This window comes from Paramormyrops kingsleyae, chromosome 19 (assembly GCF_048594095.1).
Source record: "Paramormyrops kingsleyae isolate MSU_618 chromosome 19, PKINGS_0.4, whole genome shotgun sequence".
Classification (NCBI taxonomy): domain Eukaryota; kingdom Metazoa; phylum Chordata; class Actinopteri; order Osteoglossiformes; family Mormyridae; genus Paramormyrops; species Paramormyrops kingsleyae.
Genome location: NC_132815.1, coordinates 22,033,430 through 22,061,348, shown reverse-complemented (window position 1 = coordinate 22,061,348; position 27,919 = coordinate 22,033,430). Strand labels below are relative to the sequence as shown.

General features: G+C 45.3%; 2 protein-coding genes across 7 annotated transcripts; one reads left to right on the top strand and one right to left on the bottom strand.

The window, feature by feature from the left end:
- The first annotated feature begins 258 nt into the window (after window positions 1-258).
- On the top strand, window positions 259-15,492 carry pals1b (protein associated with LIN7 1, MAGUK p55 family member b). 5 transcript variants are annotated; one of them, XM_023841269.2, is made up of 14 exons: window positions 259-335; window positions 5,919-6,428; window positions 7,745-7,953; window positions 9,186-9,263; window positions 11,329-11,478; window positions 11,739-11,900; window positions 11,998-12,075; window positions 12,157-12,340; window positions 12,454-12,525; window positions 12,631-12,702; window positions 13,432-13,599; window positions 14,289-14,491; window positions 14,681-14,791; window positions 15,008-15,492. In XM_023841269.2, exons 2-14 carry the CDS (start codon window positions 6,053-6,055, stop codon window positions 15,182-15,184), a joined length of 2,040 nt encoding a protein of 679 aa, XP_023697037.1. In that variant the 5' UTR covers window positions 259-335; window positions 5,919-6,052; the 3' UTR covers window positions 15,185-15,492. The 5 variants fall into 5 exon arrangements, with proteins under 5 accessions (XP_023697037.1, XP_023697039.1, XP_023697038.1 ...); XM_023841271.2 differs by having other exon boundaries at window positions 323-372; XM_023841270.2 differs by lacking the exon at window positions 259-335 and adding an exon at window positions 347-423.
- A 1,669-nt stretch (window positions 15,493-17,161) lies between these two features.
- atp6v1d (ATPase H+ transporting V1 subunit D) lies at window positions 17,162-27,502 on the bottom strand. 2 transcript variants are annotated; one of them, XM_072702780.1, is made up of 10 exons: window positions 27,279-27,502; window positions 19,309-19,426; window positions 19,144-19,223; window positions 18,979-19,046; window positions 18,846-18,890; window positions 18,563-18,666; window positions 18,297-18,363; window positions 18,119-18,197; window positions 17,735-17,864; window positions 17,162-17,680 (listed from the first exon to the last, which is right to left on the bottom strand). In XM_072702780.1, exons 1-10 carry the CDS (start codon window positions 27,317-27,319, stop codon window positions 17,666-17,668), a joined length of 747 nt encoding a protein of 248 aa, XP_072558881.1. In that variant the 5' UTR covers window positions 27,320-27,502; the 3' UTR covers window positions 17,162-17,665. The 2 variants fall into 2 exon arrangements, with proteins under 2 accessions (XP_072558881.1, XP_023697040.1); XM_023841272.2 differs by having other exon boundaries at window positions 17,162-17,864; window positions 27,279-27,501.
- Between the last annotated feature and the right edge of the window lie 417 nt (window positions 27,503-27,919).

Genomic DNA, 27,919 nt, shown 5'->3' with positions numbered 1-27,919 from the left:
TTTTTCATTTAGATATTTTTTTAGCTTTATGTGAATGAAGCGGTCCGTCGCGCGCTTCTGTGATGTCTTAACTGTATAATTTACATCAGGGGTGGCCAATCTTATCCGCAAAGTGCCGCTGTGTATGTGGGTTTTCGTTGCAGCTCCCTAATTATATTACTAATTAGAGGACTGATTGGCTGAGGAGTCCTCACACCTGGGGTTGAATAGCTGACCTAAAGGTTACCCCAAAAACCTGCATCCACACTGACCCTTTGCGGATAAGATTGGCCACCGCTGATTTACATCTTCCTCAAAGTCATTCTCTATGACGAGATTACGTCTTCGGTCAAATGGTGTGCTTTCAATTTTCTTCAGTGCCTGAGGCTGGATGTACGCTTCAACGATTATTGGGATTCCTAATTCTTCCATCTACTTTTTGCAGTAAATCGTCACTACGCCTTCCCATGTTTTCGTAAAAAAATATTATATTTTCTCCGATTTACATATTATAGCCAGCTGAGTTGTGACTACATTTGCACTGCTCGTCAGCACAGCAGTAGTGAAGTGGAGAGTGAAGGGCTGGCGGCTGCAGAGCCGAACGAAAGAAGGGATGAGAGTGAAGACTATCGCTAAAGAACTGAAATGTGTTGTAATATTAGTTACCTTTGCCCTGTTACGTGTCCGGGTGAAATTGGTTTAATTTATTTTTTGTAAGTACTTTTTTGTGGTAAATGCATATATAGGCCTACCCATATCACATTTTAAAAATCGTATCTCAAACCCCCGTCTCTGCCCATTGCGGTTCTTTGTAAATAGTGGGTCAGACATTTAGAAAAAATGGCTCTTTGCTTTAAAAAGGTTGCCGACCCCTGGTCTAGATGGATAAATATCACTACAGCATATCTGAAAAATGGTTTTAAATTGTGGGATGAACTGCCCCTTTAAAATGAAAAGATTGTAATTCAGCTGGATAAACAAATGGAAAAACCGAGGGGTGGAAAAGGTAAAAAATACGAGTCTCGTGGAAATTAGAAATATCGGTCATTCACCTAAAGACAGAAACATGTATCTTTTTCCCCTAGGCTGAGTACTGTAAGGGGTAATGTGCTTCTACCCGTGCCGCGTTCAAACTGTAAAAATGATAGGGGGCGCTGTGGAGCGACCAGAGCAGCGTCTGCGGGCTGGTCCCAAACTAATCCGACCAGGGAGAAGAATAGCACCAAAGCTGGCGATGCGGAATTTTTCCTTTGAATACTAAGGAAAAGTTTGCTTAAAATACAGAAATACTAGTCAGTTCTTCCTTGTTTCCTCAAAGGGGTGAGTAGCCAGTTCAATTATGCATTTCCTTGGGATCCCTGAACTTATCCAGACATAGGAGAGCATGGCCAGGCGGCATCTGGCAGAGTCACTGCTATAATGAATCTATAAAGTATAAAATATAAAAGTGGAGGAATGCGGTATGGATAACTACCAGGATCAAATCGATATCCATTGCAGATAATTACCAGATACATGTAAGTATAGTAGGCTAATGTTTCAAGTAACGACCGATCAATCTACGGATCGGAAGTTTACGGCAGCAGCTCCGCGTTTGAAGTTACTTCTTTGCTTTCCTGTTCAGGTGGTCGCTGAGATGTTTTGTGGTAATTCTATGTGTTTCAATTGAACCCTTTTACTTGAAGTAAAACCAGGTGTGGTAGTAGCCTAATGTTCAAAAACTTAAAGCTAATTAACAAATGGTATATTTTATTGAAGCGTTCAGTATCAATCTTTTCCCCGTCCGTCTATGCTGTTAATAATTACCGTTCTATCACTGTACTCGTCTAACTCGAGTCACGTGCTTTAGCCTAAACTAACACGGTTGGGGAAATGGTTGAAATTTCAGTAGATTTCCAAGTTTTTCACACATACTCCGATTCATCTAACTCAACCGTAGCCTAAATCTCAACTGCAAAGAAGCGCAAGTGTCTTTTATTTTAACAGAACACTTTTCTCTCGACTTTTCAAATGTCATATGTAAAAACAAGTTGGACTTTTTAATACTATAAAAATGTGCCAGCTCTCATTGAAAATAACCCGAAGTCTGTACGAGATACACACATGAGTGCGATGGCCAGTTTTACCGTGTTCATCTAATTACGAATATGGTAAATATTCCCTGATCCCTTGCTTGCTCTTCTTGAAATAATGATGTTTCTGGAGTTTAATTGCTTTGGATTAGATGCCCAAGAGCCACGCAGACGGATGTCTGATTTTTCAGGGTGCAGGTGCACCCCCAGCCGCCCCCCATCTTCGTTTCAGAGAGACGTTTAAGACAATCCTCACCCTCAAGCCAGTCACAGAGACATTTTCCCAATAAACGTGTAGTGCTGAAGTGTCAGGGATAAAAAGGTTTCTTTGAAGATTAGATGCAGTGGCAGATGCAGTGACGAAACGCAGTGGATCTGGCATATCTGTACTGAAGCTCCAAAGACGCCAGGTCTTCCTGATCTGATAATGAATTTTCAGGATAATCTGAGCATTTTCTGCATGGAGGTGTTTGTTAAATTCTCCCATCAGACATTTAAGAAACACAGTAATGATAAGGAGACTCGCGAGTCTGTTTGTAGGATGACATATTATAGTCCATTTCTGTTAACATGCTGCAGAATTTTTACATACACACCTATATTTATCAATTATCATTAAAAGGGATTATCATTTGTCATTTTGTAAGTTTAACAACTTTACTGTAACTTCTCTTGCTTTCCCTGTAAGTGGACTGAAACAGGGCATTTGAGTGTCCCTCTCTCTTGGGTGGTACGTATGGCATAGCTCTCAGGCTGTGATCTGGAGTGCAGGAATGTGACAATCTGGAGTGCTAGAATGACAACTGTATTGGGTCATTCTCCTTTGAAGCCAGCAGGAGTCCATTTCTCAAATTCCATATTTCCCTGCCTACATGTGTGTGTCACTTCATTGCCATTCTTCCAAGATACTGCCATGACTATAAGGGCTGTTTGGGGAATTGGGAAGATCGGGTGCTTCGTACCCAAACCTTAGGTTTTGTGGCAAGATTTGTGCAGGGCTAACCTTAATTTTGAGCACCTTTACTATCACTTTTATAATCAAAAGAGCTGGATACTGAACAGCTATGCTCACATGATTTGTATTGTAGATATTGGTGTTAGGAATAATTCATAAATGATGCCAGTAATGAAATGTCTGGCATTTATGAAGTGAAGGTCGTTCTGATATTTATAGTGGACACTGACGCACAAGTTTATACTTAAGAATAAATCAGAAGCTGAACTGAACCTTCATCAGTCTGAACTTATGAAGCAAAGTTGAATGGTGAACTGAGTGTCTTATGTATTGTGAGTGTAATAAAATCTGGGGCTAATCACTCAGTATTTCCAGCCCTAGGGGACACTGGTTGTTAGTTTTATAGCCTCCTTCCCCAGCTTCTTGGTCCAGAATGCAGAGCTAGATTAAGTATGATTTTTAAAAAATGTTTTTTTGCGAGGCGCCTTTGCGTTTCTCCTCTTTCCCCAGCCATAGCAGACAGCCGTTATTCAAAAGGAGGATGTCCTTGCTGTACACCAGTGCCCCCCGGTGGTAGCAGCTGCACTCAGCAGGCACTCAAGCATTGCTTAAGCCTGGGGTGCCCAACTCCAGTCCTGGGGGGCCGGAGCCCTGCACATTTTTGGGTTTCCCCTGATTTAACACACCTGATTCAACTCCTTGTGCTAATTACCACGCAGCTGTTGAGCTGAATCATTTATGGTGGAACAGGGAAAGAACTAAGCTACACAGGGTCCCGGCCCCCCAGGACTGGAGTTGGACACCCCTGGCTTAAGCCCTGGGTGACCGATGGCTCTGTTGCTGCCTTGGTGTTTTTCAGCCCTGTGTCTTTATGTGTAACAAAAATCCCATGAGGTAGGTTTTGGTGGTGGTGGTGGTGGTGGTGGTGGTGGGGTGAGGGGAGAGAGAGAGAGAGTGCCAGACATAATTATCTTGTTAGCCCCGTGATGGGGGGCAGGTGGTGCACTTTCTGCCGGGATCCCCCTAGAGTTTCCCGCCCCGGTGATTGGTGGATGTTCTTCCCCTCTCTTCACGTCCTTCATGCTGTCCATGACAGGCCCATACACACAAAAAACAGCCGCCCCCCCCAGGATTGTCTCATTGTTCCCCTGTCTTTTGAGTGCTGCACATTAGCTGACCCTGCACTGTGACCCCCAAGCTATGGAAAGCAAGATGCGGTCAGCAAAGAAAATCATTCCAATGTCTAAAGCAGCTTGCAAAGAGCAAATAAAGCATTTTTGTTTGCGCTTATTAGTTTTAAAGCAGCTGTTTTCAGACCAAAGCAGTCGCATCTATTTTATGATTTCAAGTCTTCCTTGACTCAAATTTGACCTAGGAGGGTTGGGCATTCTGCTCTCTTGGTACCAAAAAGCGCCATCACCACCACTACTGTCACCCCACCATGGCCTGGTGGAGGTTCATCACTTCTGTAGCTTGCAGCAGGACCACAATCATTCCGCTTTGAGTAATCAGAGCGATGAATGAATCTGAGACGGGGGCCGCTGGAGGTCATGCTGCCATTGTGCAGCTTGGAGCTGCTGTTCTGGTGACGTACCCTTCATTTAAGCTGCTTTAGAATGAGGAAGCGGGGGGGTGGAGGAAAGAGCTCAGGCTTGGCCGGCCTAAGATGGTGCTGCCCTTGCTTGGCGTTGCTGGGGGTGCATGCCAAAAAACGGGAGTGTGGTGTGTGGCTCAGCGTGTCGGGACACTGCGCCTGTGATCAGAAAGTCACCATTTCAAATCCGTGAGTCAGCAGGGTGAATTCACCAGTGGGCCCCTCAGCAGGGCCCCTAACCCCCAGGGGCTCCGGGGTCCGGCCAACCCTGCCTACTCAGTCGTACGTCGCTTTGGGTACAAGCGTCTTCTAAATAAATAACATGTTACAACTGAGGGCACCTGTGATGCAATAAATTTAAGGACAGGTCCCAACACAGCTAGTGAGTAAGTCACATGATGGGATCATGTCCTCGTTATGTTTAATGTGGTTAGAATCACTGACTCTGTTGGAATGAGAGTCAGGTCCCTCAAAGTTGGAAACCGAGCAGGACGCACTACACTGATGACCTAAACAAAAACACAATTTGGGGGGGGGGAGGCTTTGAATCCTTTACAGGATGGGGGGTGGGAGTGGGAGGAGCCATCGAAGGAATAAAGGAAATGAAAGGGAGAGAGGAATGCGGGGGTTTTCAGAGTCTGGACTGAATGCTCCAGCATTTATTTCGTAGACCATTGACTCCATGCTGGGAGAGGAGCAGGGGTCCGCCTGCCCTGGCTGGGTGTTGGGTGGGGGGGGATGCAGTGGCCTGGAGATGGGCATGTTAGGCTGGCCATGCTCTGCATCACATCCATAAGAAGGACTTGAGAACATCAGTTAAACTTACCAACAGCTAATTTTCCCTTTATCTTATGACTAGGATAGTGTGTCTGTGTCTGCAAGGGGGGGGGGGGGGGTGTATACAATAACTGAGATTTGACTCACATGACTGTGCTGCAAAATTCTGTCTGATTTGGCAGGGGGGAGGGAGATTTACAGTAATCCTTTGACTGCCTCCCTGGCTTCCCGTGTGCCCCCCCCCCCCCCCCCCCCCCAGGTCTACTCCTCCAGCTCTCTTGGTTACCACTTGCCTCTGCTGAATGCAGCTGGTTTAGCTTCTGTTGACTCACAGGGTCAGTCTTGTTCCTTGCTGTTTCTTTGTCGGGGTGCTGGGGGGAACAGCAGTTCCATCGAGAAAAGCTTGGTATTGAGGGAGTGTGACATCAGGGCAATTATTTACACTTGCTGTGTTATGCCTTCAGACTTCCTACAATGTTAGGAGTGACACCGTGCCTCTGATACTCTAGCAAAGCTACATTTAAGGTTCTGTTTATCGCAGGGGTGCTGCCCGTTTCAAACAGGAGCCTTTCCTTGAGCTGGAGAATCATGGCTGCCCCCCAGAGGTGCTTCGGAAATAGCTGCTCATAGCAGCTACCAAACACAGCGTCTTCGGGATCAGGCCAGGGAGGACGGATGACCACGGTGCACATCAACCGGCACGTGACAGACAGACCTGTGGGTAATGAGAACAGCAGGGGTAGGGTCAAGGGCTGGCATGAGCTGGGGTGGGACAGCGAAGTGGGGATTGACTGTCCCGAGGATCTGGGGACCCTGCCCACATGGCACGGCACTCAACTGGAGAAGATAAAGTGCCCCCAGGAGGAGCTGAGGAGGAGAGGGGAGGCAGAGAGGCCTATGCAGGAACTGGAGCTCAATGCCTCAGTTAGACTGAGGAAGCTCTCCCAAAAGCCCAAGGTCGGCATCGACAATCCCACCTTCGATGCCTTAGAGGGGCACACCGGAGCTAAGAAGGGGACCCAGGATCCAGGAGCTTTCGCAGCACCACTGGGTGAGCGTACTGTGCGTGGTGGAGGGGGGGAAGCTTCCAGAACAGTGTTAATTGGGGAGGAACATGGATGTGAAAACACCCAACGCCCTGTACACAGAGCAACACACAAAACTGACCAGAAAAGGAAGGCATTGTGATTTTTTTCTTTGTGTTACTCTGGTGATTTATCCTTTCCTCCTTTGTAAGCCACCTTACATATAGATAAACAGGTGCAGAGCATCAGTAATTATACAGAAGTCTGTGTTTCTCAGTCCCTACATGCATAAGTTTATATTAGCCGTGGTATGGTGGTGGTTTACACTTAGTAGTGTGACCATATTTCCTCTTTTTCCTGGACTTTTTGGTTTTGGCACCTAAAAATGCCTGAAATGTCAACACAAAAATCCCAGAAATTAGATGCCGTGAGCATTTTGTGCTCACGCCATCAAAGGTTGCAGACCACAAAACTTAATGACTAGATTATCTAGTGGCACTTTTCCACTGGCATACAGGGACCGACCCGTACCTGAGGCATACCACAAAGAGACACTGGTTACAGCATAGATCCAGCTTGCGTCGGTTTTTCACTTCAGCAGGATCGGTTTGGTAAAGACTTTCCCGGGTTTAGAGAGTGACAGTAACGTAAAACCAAAGAGATGCTTATTTACTGTTCACATGGTGTACATCATGATTTACTATGTGCAATTATTTTTTTACAGTGTGCTAATTTATGCTATAACTGTCTGTGAGAATCGCTGTGTTATGTTAGCATTAGACGCTAGTGGAAAACATGTTGCGTTTTCTTGCATAAATTTGCATTATGAATCCATTCAACTGTTCTATAGTACTTTTTTAAGTAGGAGGATCGAAATCTTCAAGTCCTGATTTATTGGATATGCCTCAATACATCGCAATGTGTGATACTACTAATAATGAATATTGAATATACGCTTTTTCCTTCAGATAGTCCATACGCAGAACATTGGTTTCTCCATGCATTTCGACCAATCAGATGGTGGTGATGCAAACAGCTCGGTTTGGTCACCTTTCAGCCCTGCTAGTAAGCAGGACCATGTCGGCATGGTTACGGCTCAGGTACAGCTCTCATACTTCCTAATGGAAAACCGTCAGTTCGTGCTACGGCTCGGTTCTTGGTGGCAGTGGAAAAGCGCCATAGGAGGCTACTGGATAGTAGGCAAAGAAAAGCATTTTCTAAGAATTTCTGGGCTTTACATCACCTGTGTTGTAACTGCTGCAGTCTGGTGAGGTTTGTGAGCAGTGATATCAGGTCTCCTCCTGTTTGCTGGGCCATGCTCTGACTCCGCTCATTCCGTCAGAGCTGGACGAGCTGCTGACGTCTCTGAAGCAGGTGCAGCAATGCCTAGACGACACACAGAGCCAGCAGGACGTGCAGCTGGTGCTGGCTCTCCTGCAGAAGGCTGACTTCCAGAAAGCTGTGCAGGTCCACAACACCGTGGCTCTGCATACAAGCAGCTTGGGAATGCCCATCCCACTCACAGCCCAGGCCCAGGACCTGGTGCAGGAGGTAAGCTGCACACAGGAAAGGAATGCTTGACTGATGTTCCAGAGCTGGAGCGTGGGGTTGGAGGTCACAGTACTGGAGGATGATGTGTCCTTCATCCAATCCTCACACTCGCACACACACTTGCTTTCTCAAACACATGCCCACCTTTAAGGTCACAGGTCTCTGCGGGGTTCGTTATACCTCTTAGCAGAGGTATTTGGGAAGGGGATGTGGCATTTCTGCCATGAGAAAGGGAAGAAAATCCTGGACAGAAATAGAAAATCCCACAGCTCACAGGGTTTCTGAACAACACCCTGTCATTCGGGGGGGGGGGGGGGTGGAGGGTGGGCTGGTGGCCAGCCTACTCAATCTTGTTAGTGGGAGCCTTGGGTGGTGTAATTAGAGAGCTCTGGCCCTGAGAGGTCAGCGTAAACAGGAATCCTCATTAACGAGTTTTTTCCTTTAGCATTTAGAGTGTTTTAATATTTAACGAGCATGTGCTTCCAGCAGATTATCTTTTTGCATATGTGTAGTTGAGGTGGTGATTCCCCCACACCTGCCCCCCCCCCTCCCGGCTGCACGGCCAGGCTCCTCCCTCTGTTTGGTCTTATGCTAATGAGTTGGTAACCACCTTCATTCCAGTTGCTGCATTCAGCAGCTTGTTCATAAAACTCAAGCCCTCATACACGGTCACCACTGGGGTATCTGCATTCCTGTGGATAATGACGCCTTGTTCTATTATAGCACAGGCCAATGGAGAAGTGCATCTGGGGGGGGGGGGTCCTCCTTATCTCCATAGAGACCTAGATTTTAAACCCAACCTCCCACCGACCCTGTAGGCCTCAGCCCAAACTGCGGTTACGTCGCGACGTGAACTCACAGCCCTAATGGAGGGCAAATGAAGAGGGAAGCCGGCACTGTTTGATCACAGCCCGTCATGTGACCTCATGCCAGCATAATAAGCCTAAGTGTTTTTGTATAATGTAAGGTGATGTTTTTATGTTGTTATTTACATGCTGGCAAACCTCCAAATAAATGTCAAGCCACTTTTACCATGAAATCTAACTGTTACTGAAAAGAAGCTGGACCTGCACTGGGGAGCTATTCAGACTCAAAGAGTAATGATTGTCTAGATTAAAAACACTCTAATTTGTCAACCAGACTGATTATGATGATGAATGGATTAGGGAGAGATGAAGGGCTGGGGGGGGGGGGGTTCTCCTGGTGTCCTGATACTTGTGTTACTGCCCCAGGTGCAGACCATGCTTCAGTCCAGCCAGCAGGTGGAGGGCTTGGAGCTGAATGCCCTCCTGAAGTCACCAAACCTGCAGGTAAACGCAGCCTCAATAGCGACCCCTGCTGGTGCTGAGCCGGTATGGCTGTCACAGGCTGTCCGTGCCATCTGTTCTGAAGACACTTCTTAAAAATCTGCGCCCGAAAAGCAGTAGTTTGCCTTGGGATGTAACTTTTTATACAGATGGAAGAATGGTGTATTTTTAAAATGCTTTTAATATTATGCAGGAAACACTTATGTTACAAACACTTATTAAGCGCAGAATCGTGGGGGCCTGGATCCTGTGCCAGGCATAATAGGGTATAAGACAGGGGTACACCAGGCAAGGAATGCCAGCCCTTCACAGGGTACAGGTATCCCCCATGTAACATCCATTCGATCAATGTCCATTCACATTAACGGCTGTGCCTTAAAAACTTACAATAAAGATTATATATGTGTTTTAATGCCAGACGTAACAGCTGCTGTTTTTTAAAATGCACGAGCAGGCGGTAGCTAGCATTGTCAGTCAACAAAGACACTGTACAGCGCTGCATGACATATAATGTCCTGTAATGAACTCTAGTTGACCACATTTTACTTATTGATTAATACCTGTGTTTACTATGCACGGAAAAGGTTTCATGTTTACTATGTATGGTAAGTGTTTTGTGTTTTATACAAGATAAAAAGATAAGAAGAATTATTGTACAGTAATGCATTGTACTAAATGTTTTGATATTGTGCTTTAATAATCCACACAGTTTGAAATACAGCATTATCTGTAAAGTATCTAAACTGCTTCATACAGTAATTAAAGGCATCTTACTCTACGGCAGGGCAGAGTAGCCGAATCTTTCTAAGTGACTGTGGCAATATTCACGGCCAAATTGTTTAACGTCCTTTATTACAGAATGTAATGCGGACGTTAGACGAGGAATATCTGTATATACACACATGATGAGCAGTTCCTTTTAAAGTTCAAATCAAATAACTTTGTCTTATCATTCAAACTTGGGAGAATACAGGTAAAATATTAGTGAAGAGACTGAACTGTATGTTGTTGGATAGTGGACGGAAACATGTGCTTGTATTTATTTGTCGTAGTTCACCTTAGCGCGGCGCTAATGTAGCCATAGTGAGCAGCCTGGTGCTGTCCTCTGCTGTGCTATGCTGTTCGTTGCCAGCACATCGTACAGAGTATGAAGTACAGGCCCCCGGGGGGGTTGGGGGGGGGGTAACATGGCAGATCTCTGTCAGGCTAAATGAGCGTGTAGCGTCCCCTTTGACACACTGAGCCTGTTCTCCTCTCCAATCCTATTATACCAAAATCAGCATGGGGGGGTGGGGGGGGGGGGCAGCCTGTGAGACAACTTTAGGACAGAGGGAGGAATATCCCACAGGTACCCGTACAGACACTCTGCTCCATCTCGGCATAGACCAGCCATGTGTGTTGGCTGGGAGACAGACCAATGCTCTGAAGCCACGGCGACAGTGTCAAATGCTCGCCAGCAGGTCTAGAGAACTGCTTTTGCCGTTAGGTTTGAGATCTGTGCAGCAGGAACATTTACTATGCAAAGTGTTGATCTTGGAGCCTCTGAACTGCTAATTGGCTGAGAGATTATGTGAGTATTTAAGTCCATATGAAAGCTTAGTGTCTCACGGATCAAGAGCAGAACCAGTCCACAGTAACATTGGTCCAGACATGGCACTGTATCTGACTTGGCTGGGTGCCTGCTGTCATGTTTCTCAGCTGACAGCAAAGGTCTATGAGGTAAGAAGCTGTACAAAGACCTGTACCTTGAAGACCAGTATGAGATGCCTTTTGCATTCAGAGGCGTGGGCTGGAGAAATACCGTGCACTGTTGAGTTGTAGAGACAGGCAGTGCTATTCTGCATTTCCTGATCTGTTGGAGTTCATTGCGTTTTCCCACCAGGACACCACACACTATCTGACACTGTTTGAGAGCAAAGGGGAGGAATGACATGGTATGTGATGTGCGCCTCTTTCGGTGACTTGGTGGTACCTTGGCTAGTTCGCTTTTGAAGTAGTTGTGAATTATACCAAGTTCTGCGATGAAGAATTCCTCCTGAATTGGCGGCCTCCCTTCCCCGACCCCCAGGCGCTGATGCTGGCCCATGACAGCGTGGCCGAACAGGAGATGCATCCAGGACCCGGGCTGCCCCCGGAGGTGCCCGACGAAACTTTGACGCACTACTGGGGGGAGACCATCAAGCTGGTGCATCTGGAGAAGTCAAAGAACGTTCCCCTGGTGAGATGAAAGCTGTATCGTGGTGACCCTGATAGTGTGAGCAATGGTGTTAAAGTTGATAAAACATATAACACATGCAAATTTACATTAACCAAATAAACTTCAATATAAACTGTCATTACGAATGACCTTCTCTCGCACATGTGTACAACACCCTTATATAGTACCTTCAGTCTAATGAACAGAATATGAGGAATGTTATGTGAAGTGACAGTACCAAAATGGAACTTACCAATGAGGACCATGCTGTGGGCCTTTAGGGCGTGACGGTGCGTAACGAGCTGGACAGCGTGGTCATTAGCCGCGTCATGAGGGGCGGGGAAGCCGAGAGGAGCGGCCTGCTGCTCGAGGGGGACGAGATCTTGGAGATCAATGGCGTGGAGATCCGTGGCAGGGACGTCAACGAGGTCTTTGACATCCTGGTGCGCTGGTTTGTGCAAACCTTAGGGGAGCCATTTGCTAGGAATCTTCCCAGGCATTAACCCGTGGATCCTACATGATGTGGCTTCCCATCCCCAGGCGGATATGCATGGCCCCCTGACCTTCGTCCTGATCCCCAGCACACAGAACAAACCCCCACCCCATCAGGATTCTGTGGTAAGAACCCCCTTTTTCCACTGCCGTCAGCATGTCTATGAGGATCAAAGCATTGCGCTGTCCTTCACCCCCCATGTCTAGGTGCACGTGAAAGCTTATTTCGACTACGACCCGTCCGACGACCCCTACGTGCCCTGCCGTGAGCTGGGGCTCTCCTTCCAGAAAGGAGACATCCTGCACATCATCAGCCAGGACGACCCCTGCTGGTGGCAGGCCTACCGGGATGGGGACGAGGAGAACCAGCCGCTCGCAGGCTTAGTCCCGGGTAGGGTGGGGCTGGGGCCGACCCTGTGGCAGATGGGTGGCATATGGGGGCCGATGGGCACACAGAACCCGGGCCTTCGCCCGCACTCATTCGGAGTCGGTCTCTCCGTGCAGGGAGATCCTTCCAGCAGCAACGGGAGGCTATTAAGCGAACGATAGGGGTGGATAGGGATTCAGAGCATCCAGGTGAGACACCACCGTGCCTCTCGGGGTGTTTCTGGCTTTGCTTTGGAGGAAAGTGAATACTGTTTCCTTGAGGTGGTGATTTATTTTATTTGTTGGGTCTTTCAGAAAAGCTCTGGTGTGCAAAGAAGAACAAGAAGAAGAGAAAGAAGGTGATCTACAGTGCCCACAAGATCGGAGGTGAGCTCTGCTTCCTCTCACCTAGGCATTCTGTGTAATAACACACTCTATAAACCAAAGGTTGATGGTCTCCACGTTTCAAAGGGCACCTTGTCTTACGTACCTGAGACTTGTACTTATAGACGAACAGGCCAAGCATGTGGAAGCTATATTTCTGTGGTACCACAGCTTCCATCAGTCTCATCCATCCCTACACTGTCTTGTGTCAATCTGTCACCATCCCCCCTCCACTGGAATGCCTCCGTAACCAGGGAACCTGCTGCCTGGACTGCTATGTCTCCAAACACACAGGGGGGGTGGAAGGCCCTGTTCTTCAGGACAGAGCCCTCCATACTCATTCAGTGTCTTCCCGGTTCCATTAGTCTGTCTGTGTTTTATTCTGGCGTATTTCTCATGCATCATTTATAAATATTTGGGAGTGCCACTGCCAGTAGTTGAAAAAGCGGAGCTGGAATTCACCACATAAGGAAGAAGAAAAGGTCATTGTTACTTGCGGCATTCCTTTTGCAAGCTAGACGTGTTGTGACCATGGATGTTCTGGAATGGTAAATGGTAAATGGACTGCATTTATATAGCGCTTTTTACTACTCTTACGAGTACCAAAGCGCTTTACAGTTATGCCTCACATTCACCCATCCACACTCACATTCACAGAATCCAGAAGAAGTCAGAAGTGTTTACAGTGCCATGCGATTCTCCAGTCTAAAGCTCACACGTTTCCCCTGCCAGAGTACGTCAATGAGGAGATCCTGACCTACGAGGAGATGTCACTGTTCCACCAACCGACCAGCCACAAGCGCCCCATTGCCCTGATCGGTCCTCCAAATTGTGGCCAGATCGAGCTGCGACAGCGACTGCTGTCCAACGAGCCAGAGAGATTTGGTGGTGCTGTTCCACGTAAGATCACTAGAGGTCACGAGTGTGAAGGTCAGAGGTCCTGAGGCAGCTGACAATGTGCTCTCAGCATCCCTTTCATTGTATGAGTTCATGTGTTCCCTGTGGATTTGTGTGAAATCAAAGTACAGTGGGTTCAAAAAAAAAAAAAAACAATTTTACACATAAATCCTCAAGTACGATTTTCTTTAAATTATTTGCCATATGTAAAAATGAAAGAAATTGCATAAATTGCACACTGTTTTCATTAATTCATTCATTTTTATTTAATAATTGTTTTGTACAGAGCCCCTCTCATGACATACCCATAAAAATTATGTATATCGTGACCACATTTTAATATATGGTGGGAACTAATTAATAAAACATGCCCACGATTCAACTAAATATATATATATATAGACACACACACACACACATACACACATTTCTCAAAGAGCTCATGAGTGGAGCTCTTTGCGGTCATGGAAAAAAATACATAAAATATGCAAAATGTTTCCAGTACATAGATGTTGCGCAAATTGAATTTCTATTATTTAAGCAACAACACTATTACTCATTTTCACATACTGCGGGGTCTGGAAGAAAAATGACTGCTGTAGTACTGTAGTTTTTTTAGCCATCATCTTGAAAGGCAGTGTGATTTGTTGGCACTGTGGCCATGATACTTTTGCCCCGTTCCCGTAACGCAGACACCACACGCCCCCGACGGGAGCTCGAGGTCAGCGGGCGGGAGTACCACTTCGTGTCCCGGCAGGCCTTTGAGGCGGACGCCGCGTTGGGCAAGTTTCTCGAGTCGGGGGAGTTTGAGAAGAACCTGTACGGCACAAGCACCGACTCTGTCCGGCAGGTGATCAACGTGGGGAAGATCTGCCTGCTGTCTCCACACACTAAGGTAACGGAAGGAGGGTTGTAAGAAACGGCCCTCTCCGTCAAGGCCAAGCCCTTCCCTTTCTCTTGCTTAGTCTTTCTTATCGTGGCTTCAGAAATGTTTTCCTTGCCTGGTGCAGGTTTTTATCGTTGTTGTAAAATGCCAGGATCTGCAACTGTGGTGCCTTTGACATTCTTCCTGTATCTTATCCAGTCCCTGAAAGTGCTGCGCTGCCCAGAACTGAAACCCTACGTGATCTTCATCGCCCCTCCATCTCAGGAGCGCTTGCGCGCCCTCCTGGCCAAGCAGGGCAGGAACCCGAAGGTACCCAAGAATTTGGTTTCTTTCCAGTAGAGATTAAAAATAACACGTCTTAACAACAAAGAATCTGTGCAGCCTGTATTTTGGTTTTACTCTGATCTGAGAGCTTGTGGGAGATTATGTTGGAGGTCGTTGTTTATAAGCTTTGTTTTCCATGTTCTTCTGCTCCTCTCTTCACCCTCAACTGCTAACTGTTGCTCATGCTTCTCCTCTGTCCAGCCAGAGGAGCTAAAGGACATCATCGACAAGGCCCGGGACATGGAGCAGAACTTCGGGCACCTGTTTGATGCCACCATCGTCATGACGGAGCAGGAGAAAGCCTTGCAGGAGCTGCTGAGGCTGATCGACAAGTTGGACATGGAGCCCCAGTGGGTTCCCTCCCCCTGGCTGCGCTAAAGCCGCCACATGGAATCTTCCAAAGGGGGTATTGGCACTTTTTTCATTGCAGAGGGGTGGCAGATCAGTTAATTAAAATTAAATTAATTGTTAACAGACTGAATGACAGCTAAGAGTTGGGACAGACTCTCCTTCATGAAACCTATGTTTAGAAGGACACTTCCATTGTCTTGTCCAGTTAGATCCCTCCTCCATTCCATATTCATATCATAAACGTATCACCGCAATATTACAAGCAGTATGTCTGGCTACTTTTTATATTCATGTTTTGCTTTTCTGCAGACAGAAAATACATAAATATTTGCGGCTGTTGTTTCCCTGGCTCTGATCTAGGCTTGGGCAGTATCAAACCATCATATTGTCCAGACATTATACTGCAGCATGTTTATGGTACCAATTCTATTCTGGTGTTTCTTGCCAATTTAAAATCTGCAGAGCAGGGTGGGCCCACATGATTATTTTCACCAAATGGCAAATTTATTGCCATGATTTCAAAAAACATACTGTATAACCACAATACCACCCAAGCCTACTCTGACCTTACTCAGAGGATAAATTGGTTGTAATGAAACTAGCCAATGGGAAATGTGAATTGTCTAAGGTTCAGCATGAACTGTTCCAGTGGGCGGTATGGACAGCCCGCTGGGAGGTACGAACTATACGTAAATGAAGTAGAAACAGCGAGAGTAAAAACCCTGTTTTTAGTGGACCTTTTGATGTAATCTCCATGTTTTTCTTACCTGAAGTCCTTATCTCTCATTATTTACCATTAAATGAGGAAGTAGATGAATGTACATACATAAATGTGAGAAAGAAAAGTTCAGTAGCTTTGTGGTATGATACTCCAGTGTTTTAAAGGGCTTCATTCTGCCATTGTCCATGCAGATTACATCTGAAGTGTGTGAGGAGGGTAATCTTTTAAAAACACCACTGAACAAAACCCATTGGGGTAAGAGTAGAAAATATTTTTAATCACTGGTTTGTGTTTTGTGCTGGATTGTGGTGGTGTGTTATAATGGAACACCAAGGTCTTGTCCTCTGAATTCTTTGGGGTTGTTTGAGGACTACAGTCCCTTGATCTACAACTGTCATGCCAAAGATTCTTAGCTATTATATATTCTATGTCTGATGTTATTTCCGGTGAAGAGAACAAGCAAAGCTTTTTTAGCACCTGCCCCACAGCCATATATATATATATAGCATATGCTAACATATATGAAAGATATATATGTACTGTTACTGTAGGTTGTCCTGTAGCCCCACCCGACCCCTGGGGGAGGATCTCCAGGGCTAGGTGCAGCTTGTATTGCCTGCCTGCAAACCTGTGACAAATACTGGAAGTACAGTTTATGAATCTACACATTGCACATATTCTAAAGGTATTAAACCTTGATTTAAATGAAGTCCAAATTAAATATTCCTGTTCCATTTGGGAGAGCTTTACAACCTTATATTTTTCTGTCCTTGTGTCAAACCGATATTTTATTAAATGTCTAAATCAATTTGCACTAAACAAAACTGCTGTGAGTAGTCTGTAAATGAATCAAGCATAACATGCTTCCAATAACAGTACATTCTTGTAGACTAACACTGACAGTTACGTAGTGTCTAGCATATGGAATTGAATCCTCTTGTGTTTGGGGAGATTTATGCAACTGCTGTACTGTGATGCACTGCACAGTACATAGATAAACTGCAGAGTATTACCAGACTTTCTGCTGAATTTCTACACAAGGAAATGTACAGCTTTCACAGTCATTTTCTCCTCTTTTCAACATGAAGAGCTTCCAAGTTGATATTAAAGTAACGGCATGAAAATCTTTTTGCCTATATGCTGTAAATGAGAGGGTTAGGGTTGGGGGGGGGGCTGTTGCAGAAGGTGTAACACACCTTGCTGCAGAGTCAGACTTGCTGTTGTGTGTACAAGACTCAAAAGAATAGACAGACAATGTTTAAGAATGCTGCTCAAGTCTACTGTTGTTTGTCAGAGTTTTACTTTGAATTTATAAAAGTTCTTTCTTGGGGAGACATGCTCCAGCCTTGCAGGATCAAAACTCAGGTGAACCCTACAGAGATGCAGAACACAACTGTGACACAGCTCAAATTACTGCATGCAATGACACCCAACACCGAACAAACCTGCACAGTCAAACTCCCACCTTTCCCAGCCTCCTGCCTTAACAAACCCCAAAGTACAGGCCCATTTTGGTCCCACTTTTGCCTTCTGTGGTTATGAAAAGTTCTTTTGGTGCAACACAGTGAAATGCACCCTGTGATACAAGATATGACACATTTTCTGAGGCAATTGTTTAGTCTGACACTGATCCTGTGCAATGCCGAACACATGGAAACAAAACCACCACCAACACATACAATGAAACACAAATTAATCTCTGCTTTTGTTTCACAAAACAGTAATATGGCCTCGGAGAAAATAAATAAGGTATACATCCAAGGTGGGGTGGGGGCGACACAGACGGGTCACTCAAAGAGCAGGTCCTCGTCCGCTGCCTCTGTCGGGGCGACACAGACGGGTCACTCAAAGAGCAGGTCCTCGTCCGCTTCCTCTATCAGCATGTTGGTGGGCTCTGCCATGGGTCCCAGCTTTGCCAGCCGCTCCGCCATCTCCCGCGCTGTCCTCTCCTTCATCTGCTTCTTCTTCTCCTGGATCTTCTTCAGCCTTGTCGCCGGCACAGGAGAAAGACACGCAAGGTCACACGAGTTGGAGAAGGTAAGCCTTCATTGCAGCTAGATTTAAGATTTCAGGTGGGGGTTGGGATGGGGATGGGGATGGGGATGGGGATGGGGGGGGGGGGTGTCGAGATGAGGGGGTTATCTGGACATGCAGTAACCTGCATGGCTACACTGAAACAAACCATGCAGCCAGGAAGGCTGATGGACTGCAGGTCCAGTGCACAAGAAGCAGATGCTCACCTGTAAAACTCCTCCCTCTCTCGCTCATCCAGCTCCGTAATGATGTAGGACAGGGTACGCTCGATCCGCGGAATGATCACTAGGGGGACACGTGACATGCTGAGTGACCTTATTACATAATGCACCGCACCCTCCCAATCACACTCTTTCAAGTAGCTAATTGGTATCTCTGACTTACCGTGCTCTATAGCATTCACACGACGGTTAGTGATTTTGATGGCCTCATCCAGTGTAACGAATGAAGTCTGCGGCGATAAAAGAAGATATTTCTTGGATCCTATCTGACATGTCATCACTACTAAATCCTGGGACGAAGTAAACTACAGACAGATATGGTATGTCAAGATCAAGGAGGATTGTGCTTTTCAACTGGGACACACAGCCAAGCTAGTATTAAACACAAAGGCTCAGACACATGCGTGAGAATTAAGAGTGCCCCTCTACCTGTAAGGAGGCCAGTTCAACAAGCAGCTCCACAGCCTTGGCGTAATTCCTCTTCAGCTTAGCCAGCTGCTCCCCTCCCCTTGCCAAACCAGTCAGCTCGTAGCCTGGGAGGTAAAGTGAGTTTCATCAGGAGGCTGCCCTCAAAGTATAGGAGTCAGAGTCAAACCCTATCAAAATCACAATTAAATAAAAATCAGCAAAACCTATAATGTCATAAATAGACTAGATGTGAGTGGGTCCTGTGTCTGTGTGGGATTTGCGGAGAAAGGTGCCCCAGACTTACTGTCCCCTCCTTCCTGGTAGTGCTCAAATACTGGGAGAGTAACACCTGAGAAGGAAACAGAACAGAGCGGTAAGGGATCGATCGCAGGCAAGCGGCCAGGCAGGCGAAGCACAGACCGCCCCGGGTGCCTCACCTGCTACGTTATCCTTCTTGGCACGCACCTTCACCTGGGCTTTGTTCACGTTCTGGATCACAGTGGTACTGAGGAAGGTTAAGGCCAGATGAAAACAACGGTTAGGGATCACCCAGGGCAGGAAGCATTGACTTAAAGGGCACCTTCTGGCTCCGCCCGCCTCACCTGAAGTCTCCGGCAGCAAACTTGGCCTCCGCTAGAGAGAAGGCTGCCTCCCTCATCACCTCCCCCATCAGCGTTTTGGTCTGTGCAGTGATGAAAGTCTCTTGTAAGTTCGGTCTTCAGACAATTCACTCTGTGATGCCCCTCCATAACCCCCAGCGCCCTTACCTCTATGATCTTGCGGAGAATCTGCCGGAAGCGCATGGACAGGGCATCTGCCTTCTTCTTGAGTAGATTCCTCCCTGTCTGGGCACCCTTCAGACGTGCTTTCATGATGGTCTGCGCCCTGCCAATCAGGTTAGTCAACGGTCAAGAGATTTTTTTTTTCTAGGTATTTTTCCTTAAATATCATGTTCCTGTACATAAGGGGTCAACACCTAAGAAACGTATTAAAAACAAAGTTGATGATAAAGCAACTTTTAAAAAAGGGAAATTCCATTCATTTACTTATTTAACAGACTCTTTTACTGAAAGATGTATACATGTGAAAGGCTGGATCGGTCAGTCCCCGGAGCAATTAGAGGTTAAGGGCCTTGCTTAGGTGCTGCTCGGTGAAAGCAATCTGCGACCTTCTGATTATACTCCCAACCCACTGATCCACGCACAGTATCACATTTATCAATATCATACACATCGTTATATGAAAGATTAAATAAATAATTCTATGGAACATCTTATATAAATTTAACTTGTGCCAATTTACGATCTATAACGTTGGATGTTACGTTAACTTTTTAAATTTTTTTGTATTAATTGCTATGTGGGTTTTTATGCAATTTAGAGGAATGAAGTACAGTGTGGATGAAAATAAGCAGCTTGATCAGAGTTTAGTGTTTCTGATGGAACCTCACGCTTGCTTGACCTGAATTAGAGGATATCTGTGGTAATCCGCGGGAATGGGGAGAGCGGGAATACTGGGGATATCTGTGGTAATCCGCGGGAATGGGGAGAGCGGGAATACTGGGGATATCTGTGGTAATCCGCGGGAATGGGGAGAGCGGGAATGCTGAGGATATCTGTGGTAATCCGCGGGAATGGGGAGAGCGGGAATGCTGAGGATATCTGTGGTAATCCGCGGGAATGGGGAGAGCGGGAATGCTGAGGATATCTGTGGTAATCCGCGGGAATGGGGAGAGCGGGAATGCTGAGGATATCTGTGGTAATCCGCGGGAATGGGGAGAGCGGGAATACTGAGGATATCTGTGGTAATCCGCGGGAATGGGGAAAATGGAAATACTGAGGATGTCTGTGGTAATCTGTGGGAATGGGGAGAGCGGGAATACTGAGGATATCTGCGGTAATCCGCAGGAATGGGGAAAATGGAAATACTGAGGATATCTGCGGTAATCTGCGGGAATGGAGTAATCAAGAATGCTGCAGATATCTGCAGTAATCGGTAGGAATGGAGTAATCAGGAATGCTGCAGATATCTGCAGTAATCTGCAGGAATGTAGTAATCAGGAATGCTGCAGATATCTGCAGTAATCGGTAGGAATGGAGTAATCAGGAATGCTGCAGATATCTGCAGTAATCTGCAGGAATGTAGTAATCAGGAATGCTGCAGATATCTGCAGTAATCGGTAGGAATGGAGTAATCAGGAATGCTGCAGATATCTGCAGTAATCTGCAGGAATGTAGTAATCAGGAATGCTGCAGATATCTGCAGTAATCAGCAGGAATGGAGTAATCAGGAATGCTGCAGATATCTGCAGTAATCTGCAGGAATGGGGAAATCAGGAATGCTGCAGATATCTGCAGTAATCTGCAGGAATGGGGAAATCAGGAATGCTGCAGATATCTGCAGTAATCGGCAGGAATGGGGAAATCAGGAATGCTGCAGATATCTGCAGTAATCTGCAGGAATGGGGAAATCAGGAATGCTGCAGATATCTGCAGTAATCGGCAGGAATGGGGAAATCAGGAATGCTGCAGATATCTCTAGTAATCGGCAGGAATGGAGTAATCAAGAATGCTGCAGATATCTGCAGTAATCGGCAGGAATGGGGAAATCAGGAATGCTGCAGATATCTCTAGTAATCGGCAGGAATGGAGTAATCAGGAATGCTGCAGATATCTCCAGTAATCGGCAGGAATGGGGAAATCAGGAATGCTGCAGATATCTGCAGTAATCGGCAGGAATGGGGAAATCAGGAATGCTGCAGATATCTGCAGTAATCGGCAGGAATGGGGAAATCAGGAATGCTGCAGATATCTCTAGTAATCGGCAGGAATGGAGTAATCAGGAATGCTGCAGATATCTGCAGTAGGGATGCTCCTTTTGACCGTTTAACCGTTAACCGAAATAATTAATTTTGACCGAATATTACTATCAGTTAAACGGTTTAAAATGTTTTTATATATATTTTAATTATTAGTAGTAGTATGAAGTTTTGTGGCATCTCAGCTGAAGATCGCTATTCACGTTCTAAATACACTGGGTTTGAATCGGCGACTGTGATTGCAGGCACACAGGCTTAGCCCACTGAGCTATGAACACAGGTACGAGCTTTGCTGCTGAAAATGGAAACATTGGCGCAAAGCTTCAGCGGCAGAGACGTATCCGTGTGCTATATTGTAGCCGATCGGTGTAAACACTACCCAGACATGTGCTCTTGTTTTATTTCGGTTACAATGGGTGTATTCACATATTTCTTTATCCAATACTAACTGTCGGATTATCATGTTGTTATCATGCGAATAGCGCAATTTGCAAGTGGGAAGGCGATCAGAGCTGCTTCGAGACACAGACGCTTAAGTCAGTCACTCTTGTTCTTTCTATTCGTATCACGAAGCTATAAAAATATATTTCGTTTCTACCTATATATATATTTGAAAAGTAGACCGTCCAAGGTTTCTGAAGGTGTTTTTTAAATGTGTATATGATAAAACCTCGCAGAGTTATTTAAATGGTTTGGCGAAATTTCTGTCAGATCCCGCCGGCGGGACCGCCGACCCCAGAGGAATTTAATATTCTAATCTAATCAGTTAACGGTTAATGTTCGGTTAACGAACGGCGGTTGTCGGTTGGGAAAATTAATCGAAATGAGCATCCCTAATCTGCAGTAATCGGCAGGAATGGGGAAATCAGGAATGCTGCAGATATCTGCAGTAATCGGCAGGAATGGGGAAATCAGGAATGCTGTAGATATATGCAGTAATCGGCAGGAATGGAGTAATCAGGAATGCTGCAGATATCTGCAGTAATCGGCAGGAATGGAGTAATCAGGAATGCTGCAGATATCTGCAGTAATCGGAAGGAATGGGGAAATCAGGAATGCTGCAGATATCTGCAGTAATCGGCAGGAATGGGGAAATCAGGAATGCTGCAGATATAAGAACATAAGAACATAAGAACTATACAAACGAGAGGAGGCCATTCGGCCCATCGAGCTCGCTTGGGGAGAACTTAACTAATAGCTCAGAGTTGTTAAAATCTTATCTAGCTCTGATTTAAAGGAACCCAAGGATTCAGCTTGCACTACGTTATCAGGAAGACTATTCCATACTCTGACTACACGCTGTGTAAAGAAGTGCTTCCTTAAATCCAGTTTGAAATGTTCTCCCGCTAATTTCCACCTATGGCCACGAGTTCTTGTATTTGAACTAATGCTGAAGTAACTATTCGGTTGAACAGCATCCAAACCTGTTAGAATCTTATAGACCTGGATCATGTCCCCCCTCAGTCTCCTTTGCTTGAGGCTGAACAGATTTAGCTCAAATAACCTTTCCTCGTATGACATTCCTCTAAGACCAGGAATCATTCTTGTGGCCCTACGCTGCACCTTTTCTAAGGCCGCTATGTCCTTTTTAAGATATGGTGACCAAACCTGTACACAATATTCTAGGTGAGGTCTCACCAAGGAATTGTATAATCTTAGCATTACCTCCCTTGACTTAAACTCCACACACGTGGAGATGTACCCCAACATCCTATTGGCCTTTTTTATTGCTTCCCCACACTGGCGAGAATGAGACATGGAAGCATCAACATACACACCAAGGTCTTTCTCATAATCAGCTACCTTTATTTCAGTAGGTCCCATAAAATACCTGTACTTTATATTTCTGCTCCCTACATGGAGTACCTTACATTTGTCTATGTTAAATTTCATCTGCCAGGTGTCAGCCCAGTCACTAATTAAATTAAGATCCCGCTGTAGCTGCTGAGCCGCTAGTTCAGTATCTGCTACACCACCCACCTTGGTGTCATCTGCAAATTTCACCAGTTTACTGTATCTCCAGTAATCGGCAGGAATGGGGAAATCAGGATTGCTGCAGATATCTGCAGTAATCCACAGGAATGGGGAAAGTAGTAATGCCGTGGATGCTTCTCAGGTTCTCCGGTATGCTTCTCAGGTAATGGGAAAAGCGGGAATGTTGCTGATATGTGAAGTAATCCGCGGGAATGGGAAAAGTGGGAATGCTGTGGATATTTGTGGCAATTTGCTGGAATGGGAAAAGCATGAATGCTGTGGATATAAGCGGTAATCCGTGGGAATGGGGAAAACGGGAATGCTAAGGATATCTCAGGTAATCTGGGGGAATGGGGAAAGCGGGAATGCTGCAGATATCTTGGTTAATCCGTGGGAATGGGAAAAGTCGGGGTGGTTTAGATGTTCGCAGGAACAGATGGGAATGAGGATACATGTCATACCCATGCAGCGCTCTATCCTGAGCCTCTGCCATATCCTACAATGATAAGGATCTCTGCTACACAGAGGCAATCTCTATTTCCACCAGTGTGAAATTTGATAAAGACTTAGGCTTTACATTATTCGTCAAAGCCCTACATGCTGAGCTTCTGGCCTGTACTACTAAACGAAAGCTTGCATTTGACCCCAACAAACACTCTGGTCTCTCCTCCTCTATTGGCCACCAGTTGGAGCTCACAGTTCAGGACCTGGGTAATGATACGTAAGGCCAAACGTGAGGGACAGCGCCACTCAACCATCTCACAAGACTAGCGTAGCGAAATGGTGAAGCCTATCTTATCCTATTGTGCACCTCAGCCAATCGTGGAGAATCCTCAGCACACCCAATGTCTGTCCACAACTACAACTATCAACGGGGATTGTCAGGGAGATCTGAATGACCCTTCTCAAGGTTGGGAACATGACTTTATCGAGCAAGATGAAAACAAACAAACGTAATCTGACTATACCCTCCGCAAATGTATATAATTCAGGCATTTACATTTATAATTCATTTATAATTCAGGCATTTACACATGCAAGTAATGTTACGTTAGCGAGCTAACTAGCTTATCACCAACTACAGCCAGATCTTACTTCCCTCATCCTCATCTATCCTTACTGCTTCCCTGTCTCTGCTTCGTCCGAAGAATTTCCTTATATCCATCTACAGAAGTCATTCAATAATGTTTTAGTTAGTGCCCCAGTAAAAGGGGTCTAGCAATGCCCATGGCCTACAGGCAAAATGAACAGAACAAATAAATATAAACATCACTCGTTGTATGACATTAGAAAGACATACATCGATCTGTAATATTGGTCAGTGACTTTAAGGCATTATAATTATATTTCGGCTATGCACAATCCACAATCATTATTGTTTAAAACTGCACCACCATTAACGGGAGGGACCCCTGCAGCTAGGACACCACTGACAGATGTCTGCAAGAATACCGGACTAATTGGGCCATGAATCTACTACAGCGGATATGTTTCTGCATCCCCTCAATTAACCTAGTCCGGGCACCTCAAGTAATATTTTTCTTCTGTATGGAAGTAGGAATGGGAAGACAGAACCTGACTTTAATAGGGTTTTGGCTGCTCAAAGGAAAAAATAGGCAGGGCAAATACCGAAGTAGGTTTTACAAGTAAGTATAAGGACAGAATGTGCAATCTAACTTATTGAGGAGGAAGGGAAACATTCATAAAGCAGCTGCAATTGAAGGAAGGATTCGATTTTATATCATTTTTTTTAGCATTTTGTCTTGGCTTTGTCTTGTTGAAAGATTGTACCAGGGTGCTGTCTCAGGAGGGGTAAGACATGTGGACGCAGGATGTCACTGATGTAATGCTATGACTCCCCACACCATGATGCCACGAGTAACGCTGGTGTGTCTCCACAACATTGGCAGGATTGGTCCTCTCCCATAGGCACTGCCATACATGCACACAACAGTCATCCGTGGTAATGCAGACCCGAGATTCATCGCTGAATATGGTACGATGCCACTTATCATTAGTTCATGCCTCCCGGTTATGGCACCACTCCAAATGCAGTCGTCGGCTACCTTGGCATGGGACAGTGAACCCGTAGTCTGGCTGATGCCAGTCGTTGAGATACAGTGTGGGATGACATGAGGTGTTGTAGAGAGTCCAATACCTGCGTCCAAATGGCAGGCACAGATGTCATGGAGTCCTGTAATGCTTGGCACAGAATATGACGATCCTCCCTTGGTGTGGTCTGTCTTGGGGGACCAGAACCTTCATGACGTGTGTGGGTGCCCTCACGTGCCCATTGGTTTCAACATTGGTTGACTGTGACATCTGCATGCCCCACATGCTGGGCAATTGCACGATATGACCATCCAGACTCATGCAAACCCGCAATGCGACCCCTATGAAACTCTGTCAAGTGCTGGTAATGCTGTCTAATGCATCTAGGAGGCATCCTCTGTGTCTGGTGACTAGAGGTGCCAGCTCCTTGCAAATCGAATCATTTACATACCCATTGCTGGTCTGCATATGTACCAGATCAGACCATTACTACTACAGTAGGTGCTTAACTTTTTTGTCACTGAGTGTAATTACCTATTTAAATTAAATAACGCAATTAAAAGTACGGAAAATAAAATGGGCTCCTTACCCTTTAGTCTTGCGTGAAAATATTAATGGACAAATGCAGCCTAATTCCCCTAATATTCTTTTTATGATTATGGTCATCCGAACTTCTGAATGTGCCCAATGAATGTGTGATATTAGGTACAGTGATAGATTTTGATTGTTGTACTCTCTTGCAGTCTCACAGCAGCAACATTAAAATGATATAACTACCCAGACAGCACACATGCACTAGCACAATGTCCCCACAAAGGTTGAAAATCCATCAGCAAAGCATCTCTATATCACAGAGACATCACTACTGAATATTGATTCGACATTCCCGGATGTGCGATGCAGTTCAACAGCAACATGATGTTAATCAGATCAGTATGTGACAAAAGAGCATTTTTTACTCTGTTACTCATGGCTTAATACAGTTCAATGTGCAGTTTATCTGAGCATGTTTATTGGTCTGGTCATGTTTAAGTAACACTACTTTATGCTGTAGTTACACTACACCCAGCATACTTTTGCTGGAATTGTATCCAAGCCAGCATTACAATTTCCAAGGTATGAGTAACCTGCAGCTACAATTTGGAGTAATGGAAACTACTCGGTGTCGGTGTTTAAATCTAAACGTATCTATCAGATTAACCAAATATAACATACAAAACGTACAATAATTGATTTCAAGTAAGTAGTGGTATTATTAAAATGTATATATACCCACGTACTTAACTAATTTATCATAAATCTGTTAAAATGTGATTTGTATTTAATTTTCTGTGCAGAGAAACTTATTATACCGTAATTTGGAAGCTGAATCAGAACTGAACCAATTAGGATAAGTTATCAGCGAAGTATCCGCGGTATCCCTGTTGCTTTGGACTGACGACTCTCAATCAAAAAGCAGTCGGTACATGGGTAACTAATGTCAACTGTACACACTGTAACTAATGGCTCCGGGTGACACAACCATTCTGATTGACCTTGTGCAGAGTTTTCCTGCACTTTATGCAAATCGGTCGAATTGTACGCGCGCCTTACGAAAAGGACACGTTAACAGAAAAATACCACCTATCTCAGCACCTTCCTGTGAAATTGCAGATATCTTACAGTAGGTAGTGACTCATTAGACATTTTGCTGCTGATCTAATGTGGGCACCTTAAAACCTACAATCACCTATACGGTCGTATTTTACTTTTTCGCCCAAATAAATTGTCACGTACATAGTAATACAATGCAGCTTAAATATTACAGTGACATCACTGGTCAGAAAAGTATTTCACAGCGAAATACTAGTCGAGTGGCTAGTTAGCAGTTTAGCATGTACCCTTACTACTTACATTCGAGACGGAAATATGTCGATCCTTTCTTTTCCTGACATCTTGCTTCTTGTAGTTTTAGCGATTCGTCTCTTATATTTTCACGCTTAGTTCTCCGTGACGTGTCCACCGTATAATGATATGTTTTACTGGGAAGTATAGACAGTTCTTGTCGTTTACAAGAGATACTCCGCTGTCAAAGTGAAGCCGAGTCGGTCAGCTGACGCAGGGTCACGTGACTGGACGGTAGCGCTTCTGGTGCGATCGGTTATGGCGAGACTGGGTACTAGTCACATCAGCACAGTTTAGCAAGTCAGTGCTGCTGAACATGTTCCTTTTTTCTCAGCTAAGTATTATAGTATTATAAATATCCGTATAATTTGTACTTAAGAGACCGCTGTTCTGGCGGTCACTTGACGGCTCACATTAATGATTCCAGACGTACATTATGATGCATATACAGCCGCAAGAACATATAGTGCACAGACGAACGTACATATAGTGCCAAGCAATCGAGGTACAAAGACAGTGCACATAGTACAAAGTTTTTCATCTATTAAAATGAAAAAGGCAGATTATCTGTTCTATATAAAAAAAAAAATTCTTGCATCTGCGCAGAACGCGGTGCTAGGATCGAAGATGACTATAGAGTACAGTTTCCT

What these genes read in the sequence shown, in the direction of transcription:
- pals1b (XM_023841269.2), top strand. Translation starts at nt 6,053, where the DNA reads ATGACCACGGTGCACATCAACCGGCACGTGACAGACAGACCTGTGGGT. An exon ending in ACGAGGTCTTTGACATCCTG is followed by an intron (nt 11,901 to 11,997) that starts GTGCGCTGGTTT and finishes TCCCATCCCCAG; the next exon opens with GCGGATATGCATGGCCCCCT. An exon ending in TGCTGTCTCCACACACTAAG is followed by an intron (nt 14,492 to 14,680) that starts GTAACGGAAGGA and finishes TATCTTATCCAG; the next exon opens with TCCCTGAAAGTGCTGCGCTG.
- atp6v1d (XM_072702780.1), bottom strand. Translation starts at nt 27,319, where the DNA reads ATGTCAGGAAAAGAAAGGATCGACATATTTCCGTCTCGAAT. An exon ending in CAAGAAGGATAACGTAGCAG is followed by an intron (nt 18,891 to 18,978) that starts GTGAGGCACCCG and finishes TTTCCTTCTCAG; the next exon opens with GTGTTACTCTCCCAGTATTT. An exon ending in TGTGAATGCTATAGAGCACG is followed by an intron (nt 18,198 to 18,296) that starts GTAAGTCAGAGA and finishes GTGTCCCCCTAG; the next exon opens with TGATCATTCCGCGGATCGAG.